Genomic DNA, 14,007 nt, shown 5'->3' on the forward strand with positions numbered 1-14,007 from the left:
TAGTTTTTTTTTTAGTTTTTCTTTTTTTTGTATGTTTTACTAGATTTGTTTTCTGTTATTTATAATTATATTTTTCAAGTATTGTTCTCATTGATTGGAAAGGATTAGGAAATTATAAACAAACAAACCAGCTGCTATATGATATTTTCATGGGTGTTTTCAAACTGTCCCTGGTTTCTTAAAGGGATAGCGTATTAATAAAATGTTCAATATAAATAGAGCATTTCATTTGTAAACAAATCCATTTATTTAAATATTTGTGGAACACCATCCAAAGAGATAAACACATAATTAAAGCACATAATTTAAGATGCATTTTTGGAACATCCTCATTTGGCTCCAGATGAGGATACAGCCAGAGACTGGAGCAATTGTAGGTACAGCAATTGTAGGTACAGCAATTGTAGGTACAGGTCTTCAGACTCGCCAGAAACAGCAGTTATGAAGCAACTCCATAACCTGTCCGCCTGCTCTGACCAGGCGGACAGACATTGCCGGAAATGAACCTGATCGTGTACGATCGGGTTGATTGACACCTCCCTGCTGGCGGCCCATTGGCCGCGAGTCTGCAGGGGGCGGCGTTGCACCAGCAGCTCTTGTGAGCTGCTGGTGCAATGCTGAATACGGAGAGCGTATTGCTCTCCGCATTCAGCGAGGTCTGGCGGACCTGATCCACACTGTCGGATCAGGTCCGCCAGACCTTGATAAATAGAGGCCATAGTCTTCTATGGGGTGCGCTGAAAGAAATAGTTATCACTTGCGCAATAACCTGACACTTGATCAACTGCGCGCTAAAGCATGTTAAGAAGTGAATAAAAAGGATATTGCATGTTCAAGGTATTTGACTGGAAAGGGCTCAAACGTGTATGCATACATGTATGTATGTATGCCCCTTTAACAACTTTTTTTTCTGGTTTTAAAATATTGCTAAAATCACAGTTGCTCACTGACTATTAGAATTACATACAAACTAATGCATACATAATGTGCACTAATAAGAGCTTGTAATGTCTGCATTATTGACCATAGTTAACCCAGGGCCCTGCACATCAGTTAAACACAAAGGTTAAAGGGACAGTCTAGCCCAAATTAAACATTTATGATTCAGATAGGGCAGCAATTTTAAACAACTTTCTAATTTACTTTTATCATCAAATTTGCTTTGTTCTCTTGGTATTCTTTGTCGAAAGCTAAACCTAGGTAGTCTCATATGCTAATTTCTAAGCCCTTGAAGGCAATCTCTTATCTCCATGCATTTTGAAGGTTTTTCACAGCTAGACAGTGCTAGTTCATGTGTGCCATATAGATAACATTGTGCTCACTCCGTGGAGTTATTTATGTGTTAGCACTGATTGGATAAATTGCAAGTCTGTCAAAAGAACTGATAAGGGGGCATAGATACAAGGTAATCACAGAGTTAAAAAGTATATTAATATAACTGTGTTGGTTATGCAAAATGGGTAATGGGTAATAAAGGGATTATCTATCTTTTTAAACAATAAAAAATCTGAAGTAGACTTTCCCTTTAAGTCCCTCCTAGTAGCCGCACACAAAACAGCTCCTGAGCGAAATGCAGCAAGTTAATTGGCTGCTGCATGTAACTACTGCTCTTGATTAGGTCACAGCATAAAATTATCTCTTTAATTGAATAAATCTGCATCCTAAACATTAGGCAGCCAGTACTGGATCAAACTGTAAAACTGAGAGGCTTCTAGGCAGGTCACTTATATGTGAACCTCCTGTTTTGTACAGTGTGTTTAACCACATAATGATATGACTGCTATTTTATTTACATCATTTGGATGGTTTTACTTATATGATGGTTATCCATATGGACTGGAATGGGCACAGACTTCCTATTATAAGAATACAGCTATTCTTTAATAATGAAAATATGTTTCAGAATGATCAGATTTAACATTTTACTTCTGAAACATCGCACTCTATTGGCCAAGGTATCATTTATGTTAATTTGTGAGAACAGAAAAAAAGGCTCATTTAAAATACATGGCTGAAGTAATATTTTTGGAGATCAAGTTTTCAGGATCTATCTATCATCTATCTATCCATCTATCTATCTATCTATCTATCTATCTATCTATCTATGTCTATCTGTCTGTCTCTATCATCTGTCTGTCTTTCTGTCTATCTAACTTTCTGTCTCTATCATCTGTATTTCTGTCTATGTGTCTTTCTATCAATACTTATGTCCATCTATCTATCTTTCTTTCTTTCTGTCTGTCTCTATCATCTATCTATATTTCTGTCTGTCTGTCCATCCAGTTATTCTGTCTGGCTGGCTATCTATCTCCTTGCTCCCCTCTCCCTCTACCTGTCTGCCTATCTTTCTAACTCACTATCTATCTATCTATCTATCTATCTATCTATCTATCTATCTATCTATCGATCTATCTACATTTGTATTTTCACTTGTATTAATCACTTGCAGGTGGTCAGGTTAGCGCATCCTTTTCAGTCTTCTGTTGTATGTATTATTTTGCTGTTTAGTAGTTTATGGAATCTGCTTCATACCACTCACCACTGTGTTTGTGAGCAATGTTCTTAAGTGGCTGAGACGTTCCTTCTCTATCAGTTTGACGGAACAGGAGCATCGGTCCACAGTCAGTAGAACCGATCAAGTTAAAGTCAGTTACCAGGTGCCACTGGAATGTACAACCTTGTCTAGAAGGTGCAGGGTCATTTATGTTCCTTGATTAAATGGTCACAGAGTTTCTAACCTTAACTAGATAACTACTCTAACCTCACAAATTCAGTGGCACAAGAATAAAAAGCTCTTCAGATAGAGGTACAGGAAATATAGCCTCCCTTGGAGGAAAGAAAATCTCCCGTAGAGGTATCCAGCTTTCTAATTAGTGTGGTCCAAGAGACTCCAACTTCCATATATTTAATTTCTGTTCTCAATTAAATGACACAGATGCCACAAACCTCCTTAAAGTTTTAGTAAATAGAGACGTTATTAAACAGCGTCATGTAAACTAAGTAACTAGCACTTTACAAAAGGCAAAGTGCCTGATATTCAAAACTTTGCCGGCATAGAGAGAAATCACACAACGTCTTTAGGATTTTTTTTAGACCTTATATTGTAATGTAGGAGAACACTACGTAGCAACATAAACATCTCTCGCTGTACCAACGAAATTTCTTAGAATATCTCACCTGAGCTGTGAGGTTTTGAATATCAGGCCCAACGTCTTTCTGAATATTTTGCTTTATAAATAAACTTATTTAAATCCAAAAACTCACAATTATAAAACCTTATGGTCTCTCCTGCGTCTATCCTTTTTTTTTATTAATGACAAGGCGGCTGTACAGTCTACTCCGAGGTGCGCCAGGCGCTTAGTTCACTGTACTGTGGCGCAGGTTCCCTTTTTTAATTAATGACAAGGGTGCTGTACAGTCTACTCTGAGGTGCGCCAGGCGCTTAGTTCACTGCACTGTGGCGCAGGTTCCCTTTTTTAATTAATGACAAGGGTGCTGTACAGTCTACTCTGAGGTGCGCCTGGCACTTAGTTCACTGTACTGCAGCGCAGGTTCCCTTTTTTTATTAATGACAAGGGGGCTGTACAGTCTACTCCGAAATGCGCCAGGCGCTTAGTTCACTGTACTGCGGCGCAGGTTCCCTTTTTTTTATTAATGACAAGGGGGCTGTACAGTCTACTCCGAAGTGCGCCAGGCGCTTAGTTCACTGTACTGCGGCGCAGGTTCCCTTTTTTTTTAATTAATGACAAGGGGGCTGTACAGTCTACTCCGAGGTGCACCAGGCGCTTAGTTCACTGTACTGCGGCGCAGGTTCCCCTATTAGCCTCTGGCTTCTTCCTTGGGTGTGCGCTACAATAGCGACCTATAGGGAGAGCTATGGAATAAATGGTACCAGCCACCTACTTCTCCAGAAAAAGGATTCAAATAAGTTTATTTATAGAGCAATTTTTTAAGACAGACTTTGCCTAATGTAAAACACTAATTTTCATAATGTCTGTACATACTTACAAAGAGTTATCTGATTCAGGGTTCTTCAAATCACAGGTCGGGACCCATTACTGGGTCGCAACACCATGTTTATTAGGTTGCAACTTGTGTGTGTTGTAGGAGAGGTGAGTGGTGTGTGTAAGTGTAATATGAGAGTGTGAGTGGTGTGTAAGTGTAATATGAGAGTGTGAGTGGTGTGTAAGTCTAATATGAGAGTTTGTGTGTAAGTATAATATGAGCTTGTGAGTGGTGTGTGTAAGTGTAATATGAGAGTGTGTGTGGTGTGTGTAAGAGTAATATGAGAGTGTGAGTGGTGTGTGTAAGTGTAATATGAGAGTGTGAGTGGTGTGTAAGTGTAATATGAGAGTGTGTGTGTAAGTGTAATATGAGAGTGTGAGTGGTGGGTGTAAGTGTAATATGAGAGTGTGTGTGGTGTGTGTCTGTGTTGTAGGAGAGTGTGTGTTAAATGCGAGTGTATGCGGTGTGTGTATCTGTAATATGAGAGTGTTTGGTGTGTGTGTGTTCTATGAGAGTGTGTGGTGTGTGTGTGTTGTATGAGATTGTGTGTTGTGTGTGTGTTCTATGAGAGTGTGTGTGTGCTGTATGAGTGTGTGTGTTGTATGAGTGTGTGGTGTGTGTCTTGTATGAGATTGTGTGGTGTGTGTGTTGTATGAGATTGTGTGGTGTGTGTGTTGTATGAGTGTGTGTGGTGTGTGTGTTGTATTAGAGTGTGTGGTGTGTGAGTTGTATGAGAGTGTGTGGTGTGTGTGTTGTATGAGATTGTGTGGTGTGTGTGTGTGTTCTATGAGAGTGTGTGGTGTGTGTGTGTTCTATGAGAGTGTGTGGTGTGTGTGTGTTCTATGAGAGTGTGTGGTGTGCGTGTTGTATGAGAGTGTGTGGTGTGCGTGTTGTATGAGAGTGTGTGGTGTGCGTGTTGTATGAGATTGTGTGGTGTGTGTGTTGTATGAGTGTGTGTGGTGTGTGTGTTGTATGAGATTGTGTGGTGTGTGTGTTGTATGAGAGCGTGTGGTGTGTGTATTGTATGAGATTGTGCGGTGTATGTTGTATGAGATTGTGTGGTGTGTGTGTTGTATGAGAGTGTGTGGTGTGCGTGTTGTATGAGAGTGTGTGGTTCGCGTGTTGCATGAGAGTGTGTGGTGTGTGTGCTGTATGAGATTGTGTGGTGTGCGTGGTGTATGAGAGTGTGTGGTGTGCGTGTTGTATGAGAGTGTGTGGTGTGCGTGTTGTATGAGAGTGTGTGGTGTGCATGTTGTATGAGAATGTGTGGTGTTTGTGTTGTATGAGAGTGTGTGGTGTGTGTGTTGTATGAGAGTGTGTGGTGTGCGTGTTGTATGAAAGTGTGTGGTGTGCATGTTGTATGAGAGTGTGTGGTGTGCGTGTTGTATGAGAGTGTGTGGTGTGTGTGTTATTACCTTTTACAACACATTCAAGTTTGAATACAATCGGGTATAAAGAACAAACACATTTTACTCACTTTGCCAAAAATGTTCAGATCAAGCATAAAAAAAGGGCGGCGAAGGTATATAGTATCATTGCACTGGGTCTTGGGAAAAAAGTTTGAAGAACCCTGGTCTATTTTGTAGATAAGTAAAAAATTGACAGAAAAGCCGGGTTTAAAGATGTTTACAGAGAGAACAAGAGTAAGCCTTTGTAAATGGGCTATAATACAGGTGTGTTATGGACAAAGCATAATGGTGAAAGATGGATGCTCTTAACGTACCATTCACTAAGCTGGCATTTGCATTATCAATGGCGTTTGCCCCTGCGGCACCATCAGTAGCTGTGGGAGGATGAGAGGGTGGATGGGTGGAGCCGACTGTGGTAAAATTGAAGAAACAAAGAGAATGACAATAACCAAAGGAAAAGAAATGCAACTACAGGATACATTTCCATTTATGATATCATGAAAAATGTTATTATTTTTGTAGACATAATGGTGATAGACTTATATACAAATCCAACGGTACCAATGTTACTTTTATCTCATCTTCCTTACACTTTGCACAAAATAAATGCATTTTACTACTCTAAGAGAACATTACATTTTCAACCTTCCTGGAAGGCAAAACTATATATAAATCGACCAACCTGTCTATATATCTTGGCTACCTTGACAAGTGAAAAACCTTTCTCAGCCTCTTCTCAAAATTATTAAAGGTCATAACAGGAAAAAAAAGCTAATACAGATAAGCTTTATTTACGTGAAACGCAATTACGTAATTTAATGTGAGGGAGAGGTTACACAATAATTTAGAAAGCAGGAACATACTTATATTAATATTATATTAAAAAAAAATATGAAGCCTTGCAATGTCTCTTGCCAATTTTAGAACTTTTTAAACAATTGTTATGAGCGCTCTGTACCAAAGCGCATCAAAAAACATGCAGAACAACGGTTAAATGCTTCTATTTTACAGATGTGTAAATACCAATGCAATTGCTTATTTTAAATGGACAAATGCAAATGGACAAATGCTAAATACATTTTATAATGTAGTATTTAGATAACTTTTGCTTCCCTCTAGTCATGAGTGCCGCCATGTTGGAATCTATCTGTCACTTCATTCCAGTGCTAATGTGTTTGCACATGTGTAGTAACTCTCCTTCAGATACCTGCAGTGTAAACTAGGTTCCAAAATGGCGGCACCCATAGTTAGCAGCAAGCGTATTAAATGTTTCTAGGGGTAGATTAAGAGTGGAGTGCTAATTATGGCTACTGCTTGCACATTAACTCTGCGCCAACACGCTCAAAAAGAGTGCGCCAACACGCTCAAAAAGCCGAACTTTGAATATCATGACTGCGTTAACGTATCCCATGTAGACTTCAATGGATCATCAAAAGTGGAAAAAAAACTAACACTCTACTCCCACGCAAACCCGATCCCAGTTTCTCAAGTATGCTAGACCAAAAATGAAAATATGAATATTTTATATTTCAATGTTCTTCAAATAGCAAAATATGTTCTTTGGTAAAATATCTATCTATCTTTCTATCGATAGATAGGAATATCTATTTAAAAATACATATTTCTCTATGGGAAGAACATTGGAATGTGAAATATTTACAGTAGATACATTAAATATAAATATTGCATAAATACGATTTTACATGTTTTCATCTACTTAAAGTGAAGTAAACTTTGATGAATCAGTGCCCTGTTTTTAAACATACTATTAAAAACAGGGGCACTTTCATTTATCAAAGTTTACATTTCCCCGTTTTTGTACAAATACATTTTATTCTGGAAGCCGCTCCAGCGCTTCCACCGCCCGTTGCAAGTCTCTTCATACGTCACCAATGATGAATCCGGCTTCCTCTAATCACGGCTTTCCCCCCAGAGTAAACATTGCCTGAGAGGAAGCCGTGATTGGAGGAATTGGAAGCCGGATTCTTCATTGTACAAAAACGGGGAAATGTAAACTTTGATGGAAGTGCCCCTGTTTTAAATAGTATTTTTAAAAACAGGGCACTGATTCATCAATGTTTACCTTAACTTTAAAGGGACACTAAACCCAGATTTTTTCTTTCATGATTTAGATAGAACAGCAATTTTAAGCAACTTTCTAATTTACTCCTATTATCAATTTTTCTTCATTCTCTTGCTGTCTTTATCTTAAAAGCAGGAATGTAAATGTTAAAGGAATGGAATGTAAATTAGGAGTCGGCGCATTTTAGGTTCAGCACCCTGGATAGCGCTTGCTTATTGGTGCCTACATTTAGCAACCAATAAAAAAGCGTAACCCAGGTTCTAAACCAAAAATGGACCAACTCCTAAGCTTTTACATTCCTGCTTTTCAAATAACGATAGCAAGAGAACAAATCATTTTTTTATAATAGGAGTAAATTAGAAAGTTGCATAAATTTGCTGCTCTATCTGAATACATATACATATAGACATATACGGCTAGATTACAAGTTTTGTCGGTAAAGCCGTGCGGTGCTAACGATCCTTTATTTTTCAGCGGTCACTTAAAACAACGCTGGTATTATGAGTTTTCTGAATGGCTGCGTTAGCCTCAGAAAAGTGAGCGTTGAACAAAATTTAGCTCCACATCTCACCTCGATACCAGCGTTGCTTAAGTCAGCGGTGAGCTGGCTAAACGTGCTCGTGCACAATTTCCCCATAGGAAACAATGGGGCTGAGCCGGCTGAAAAAAAACCTAACACCTGCAAAAAAGCAGCGTCCAGCTTCTAACGCAGCCCCATTGTTTCCTATGGGAAAATAAAAAATATATTTACACCTAACACCCTAACATGAACCCCGAGTCTAAACACCCCTAATATTACACTTATTAACCCCTAATCTGCCGCCCCCGACATCGCCGACACCTACATTATACTATTAACACCTAATCTGCCACTCCGGACACCGCCGCAACCTACATTATAGTTATTAACCCCTAATCTGCTGCCCCTAACATCGCCGACACCTACATTATACTATTAACCCCTAATCTGCCACTCCGGACACCGACACAACCTACATTATAGTTATTAACTCCTAATCTGTTGCCCCTAACATCGCCAACACCTACATTATACTATTTACCCCTAATCTGCCTCTCCGGACACCGCCGCAACTTACATTATATTTATTAACCCCTAATCTGCTGTCCCCAACGTCGCCGCCACTATAATAAAGTTATTAACCCCTAAATCTAAGTCTAACCCTAAACCTAGCCCCCCTAATTTAAATAAATCTAAAAATAAATTACTAATATTAACTAAATTATTCCTATTTAAAACTAAATACTTACCTATAAAATAAACCCTAATATAGCTACAATATAACTAATAGTTACATAGTAGCTATTTTAGGATATATTTTTATTTTACAGGCAACTTTGTATTTATTTTAACTAGGTACAATAGTTATTAAATAGTTATTAACTATTTAATAGCTACCTAGCTAAAATAAATACAAATATACCTGTAAAATAAACCCTAACCTAAGTTACCTAACACTACTATATAATTAAATGAATTACCTAAACTACCTACAATTAAATACAATTAAATTAAATAAACTAAATTACGGAACCCCCCCCACTATATTACAGAAAATAAAAAAGAAATTACAAATTTTTAAGATAATTACACCTAATCTAATCCCCCCAAAATAAAAAAAAATCCCTACCCTATACTAAATTACAAATAGCCCTTAAAAGGGCCTTTTGCGGGGCATTCCCCCAAAGTTATCAGTTCTTTTACCTGTAAAAAAAGAAGTACAATACCCCCCCAACATTACAACCCACCCCCTAACCCTACTCTGAAACCCACCCAAACCCCCCTTAAAAAACCTAACACTAACCCCCTGAAGATCACCCTACCTTGAGCCGTCTTCACCCAGCCGGGCACAAGTGGTCCTCCAGAGGGGCAGAAGTCTTCATCAGATCAGGGCAGAAGAGGTCCTCCAGACGGCAGAAGTCTTCATCCATGCGGCATCTTCTATCTTCATCCTTCCGGAGCGGGTCCATCTTGAAGACATACGACACGGAGCATCCTCTTCTGTCCATGGCCGACGACTGAATGAAGGTTCTTTTAAGTGACGTCATCCAAGATGGCGTCCCTTGAATTCCGATTGGCTGATAGGATTCTTTCAGCCAATCGGAATTAAGGTAGGAAAAATCATTTTGGCTGATCCAATCAGCCAATAGAATTGAAGTTCAATCCTTTTGGCTGATCCAATCAGCCAATAGGATTGAGCTCGCATTCTATTGGCTGTTCCAATCAGCCAATAGAATACAAGCTCAATATCAGCCAATCGGAATTCAAGGGACGCCATCTTGGATGACGTCACTTAAAGGAACCTTCATTCAGTCGTTGGCCGTGGACAGAAGAGGATGCTCCGCGTCGGATGTCTTCAAGATGGACCCGCTCCGGAAGGATGAAGATAGAAGATGCCGCATGGATGAAGACTTCTGCCGTCTGGAGGACCTCTTCTGCCCCGATCGGATGAAGACTTCTGCCCCTCTGGAGGACCACTTGTGCCCGGCTGGGTGAAGAAGGCTCAAGGTAGGGTGATCTTCAGAGGGTTAGTGTTAGGTTTTTTTAAGGGTGGTTTGGTGGGTTTTAGAGTAGGGTTGGGTGGTGGGTTGTAATGTTGGGGGGGTATTGTATTTCGTTTTTTACAGGTAAAAGAGCTGATTACTTTGGGGCAATGCCCCGCAAAAGACCCTTTTAAGGGCTATTTGTAATTTAGTATAGGGTAGTGAATCTTTTTATTTTGGGGGGATGTTTTATTTTATTAGGGGGATTAGATTAGGTGTAATTAGTTTAAAAATTGTAATTTCTTTTTTATTTTCTGTAATTTAGTGTTTTTTTTTCTTCATAATTTAGTTTATTTAATTTAATTGTAGGTAGTTTAGGTAATTCATTTAATTATAGAATAGTGTTAGGCGTAATTGTAACTTAGGTTAGGGTTTATTTTACAGGTATATTTGTCTTTATTTTAGCTAGGTAGTTATTAAATAGTTAATAACTATTTAATAACTATTGCACCTAGTTAAAATAAATACAAAGTTGCCTTTAAAATAAAAATAAATCCTAAAATAGCTACAATGTAACTTTTAGTTATATTGTAGCTGTATAAGGGTTTATTTTATAGGTAAGTATTTAGTTTTAAATAGGAATAATTTAGTTAATGTTAATAATTTAATTTAGATTTATTTAAATTATATTTAAATTAGGAGGGGTTAGGTTAAGGGTTAGACTTAGGTTTAGGGGTTAATACATTTAATATAGTAGAGGCGACGTTGTGGGTGGCAGATTAGGGGTTAATAAATGTAGGTAGGTGTCGGCGATGTTAGGGACAGCAGATTAGGGGTTAATAAAATTTAACTAGTGTTTGCGAGGCGGGAGTGCGGCAGATTAGGGGTTTCATTTTTTATTATAGTGTTTGCATTGTGGGGGCTCGGTTTAGGGGTTTATAGGTAGTTTATGGGTGTTAGTGTACTTTTTAGCACTTTAGTTAAGAGTTTTATGTTACGGCGTTAGCCCATAAAACTCTTAACTACTGACTTTTAAATGCGGTAGGAGTCTTGACAGGAGAGGGTGCACCGCTCACTTCTTCCAAGACTCGTAATACCGGCGTTAGGCAAATCCCATTGAAAAGATAGGATACGCAATTGACGTAAGGGGATTTGCGGTAGCCTCGAGTCGCGGAAGAAAAGTGAGCGGTACACCTGTACCTGCCAGACTCGTAATACCAGCGGGCATTAAAAAGCAGCGTTGGGACCTCTCAACGCTTCTTTTTAAGGCTAACGCAGAACTTGTAATCTAGCCGATACATATTTAGACATGTATATGTAGGTATCTCTATGATAAAGCCCTTTGAAAGCTTTTTTTAATAACACCTGAGACCTCATATCTTTGAGCCCCTATAACTTTTTTGTGCAATATATTTTTTAATCATTTTTATTAGATAGTGTTATTATAAGTGTAACTGTACTGTGTAATGTATAGTTATTAGCTGGTGTTATTATAAGTGTAACTGTACTGTGTAATGTATAGTTATTAGCTGGTGTTATTATAAGTGTAACTGTACTGTGTAATGTATATTTATTAGATAGCGTTATTAGGTGTGTAACTGTACTGTGTAATGTATATTTATTAGCTGGTGTTATTATGAGTGTAACTGTACTGTGTAATGTATATTTATTAGATAGTGTTATTATAAGTGTAACTGTACTGTGTAATGTATATTTATTAGATAGTGTTATTATAAGTGTAACTGTACTGTGTAATGTATAGTTATTAGCTGGTGTTATTATAAGTGTATCTGTACTGTGTAATGTATATTTATTAGCTGGTGTTATTATAAGTGTAACTGTACTGTGTATTGTATATTTATTAGATAGTGTTATTATGTGTGTAACTGTACAGTGTAATGCATAGTTATTAGCTGGAGTTATTATAAGTGTAACTGTACTGTGTAATGTATATTTATTAGATAGTGTTATTATGTGTGTAACTGTACTGTATAATGTATATTAATTAGATAGTGTTATTATAAGTGTAACTGTACTGTGTAATGTATATTTATTAGATAGTGTTATTATAAGTGTAACTGTACTGTGTAATGTATATTTATTAGATAGTGTTATTATAAGTGTAACTGTACTGTGTAATGTATATTTGTTAGATAGTGTTATTATAAGTGTAACTATACTGTGTAATGTATATTTATTAGATAGTGTTATTATAAGTGTAACTGTACTGTGTAATTTATATTTATAAGACAGTGTTATTATAAGTGTAACTGTACTGTGTAATGTATATTTATTAGATAGTTGTATTATAAGTGTAACTGTACTGTGTAATGTATATTTATTAGATAGTGTTATTATAAGTGAAACTGTACTGTGTAATGTATATTTATTAGATAGTGTTATTATAAGTGTAACTGTACTGTGTAATGTATATATAGTAGATAGTGTTATTATGAGTGTAACTGTACTGTGTAATATATATATATTAGATAGTGTTATTATAAGTGTAACTGTACTGTGTAATGTATATGTATTAGATAGTGTTATTATAAGTGTAACTGTACTGTGTAATGTATATTTATTAGATAGTGTTATTATAAGTGTAACTGTACTGTGTAATGTGTAATTATTAGATAGTGTTATTGTGTGTGTAACTGTTCTGTGTAATGTATATTTATTAGATAGTGTTATTATAAGCGTAACTGTACTTTGTAATGTATATTTATTAGATGGTGTTATGAGTGCAGCTGTACTGTGTAATGTATATTTATTAGATAGTGTTATTATAAGTGTAACTGTACTGTGTAATGTATATTTATTAGATAGTGTTATTATAAGTGTAACTGTACTGTGTAATGTATATTTATTAGCTAGTGTTATTATAAGTGTAGCTGTACTGTGTAATGTATATTTATTAGCTGGTGTTAATATAAGTGTAACTTTACTGTGTAATGTATATTTATTAGATAGTGTTATTATAAGTGTAACTGTACTGTGTAATGTATATTTATTAGCTGGTGTTATTATAAGTGTAACTGTACTGTGTGATGTATATTTATTAGATAGTGTTATTATAAGTGTAACTGTACTGTGTAATGTATATTTATTAGATAGTGTTATTATAAGTGTAACTGTACTGTGTAATGTGTAATTATTAGATAGTGTTATTGTGTGTGTAACTGTTCTGTGTAATGTATATTTATTAGATAGTGTTATTATAAGCGTAACTGTACTTTGTAATGTATATTTATTAGATGGTGTTATTATGAGTGCAACTGTACTGTGTAATGTATATGTATTAGATAGTGTTATTATAAGTGTAACTGTACTGTGTAATGTATATTTATTAGATAGTGTTATTATAAGTGTAACTGTACTGTGTAATGTATATTTATTAGCTGGTGTTATTATAAGTGTAGCTGTACTGTGTAATGTATATTTATTAGCTGGTGTTATTATAAGTGTAACTTTACTGTGTAATGTATATTTATTAGATAGTGTTATTATAAGTGTAACTGTACTGTGTAATGTATATTTATTAGCTGGTGTTATTATAAGTGTATCTGTACTGTGTAATGTATATTTATTAGCTGGTGTTATTATAAGTGTAACTGTACTGTGTGATGTATATTTATTAGATAGTGTTATTATAAGTGTTATTATATTTATTATTATTATTATTATTATTATATATTTATTATTATTTATTATAATGTATATTTATTCCCCCTTGTCAGCTGCTAGAAGGGAGTGTGAGTTCCCCCTTCTCAGGCGCTAGAAGGGAGTGTGAGTTCCCCCTTGTCAGGTGCTAGAAGGGAGTGTGAGTTCCCCCTTGCCAGGTGCTAGAAGGGAGTGTGAGTTCCCCCTTGTCAGGTGTTAGAAGGGAGTGTGAGTTCCCCTTTGTCAGGTGTTAGAAGGGAGTGTGAGTTCCCCCTTGTCAGCTGCTTGAAGGGAGTGTGAGTTCCGCCTTGTCAGCTGCTTGAAGGGAGTGTGAGTTCCCCCTTGTAG

The 14,007-nt window shown here is 36.7% G+C and overlaps 1 protein-coding gene across 1 annotated transcript in view; it reads right to left on the minus strand.

The window, feature by feature from the left end:
• Positions 1-14,007, minus strand: part of ATP2B2 (ATPase plasma membrane Ca2+ transporting 2) — a 403,776-nt gene that overhangs the window by 216,018 nt on the left and 173,751 nt on the right. The window contains exon 5 of the mRNA XM_053689420.1: positions 5,729-5,824. Within this exon, the coding sequence (XP_053545395.1) occupies positions 5,729-5,824 (96 nt within the window). The remainder of the gene's footprint in view (positions 1-5,728; positions 5,825-14,007) is intronic.

The sequence above is a fragment of the Bombina bombina genome, chromosome 7 (assembly GCF_027579735.1).
Source record: "Bombina bombina isolate aBomBom1 chromosome 7, aBomBom1.pri, whole genome shotgun sequence".
NCBI classification, from domain to species: domain Eukaryota; kingdom Metazoa; phylum Chordata; class Amphibia; order Anura; family Bombinatoridae; genus Bombina; species Bombina bombina.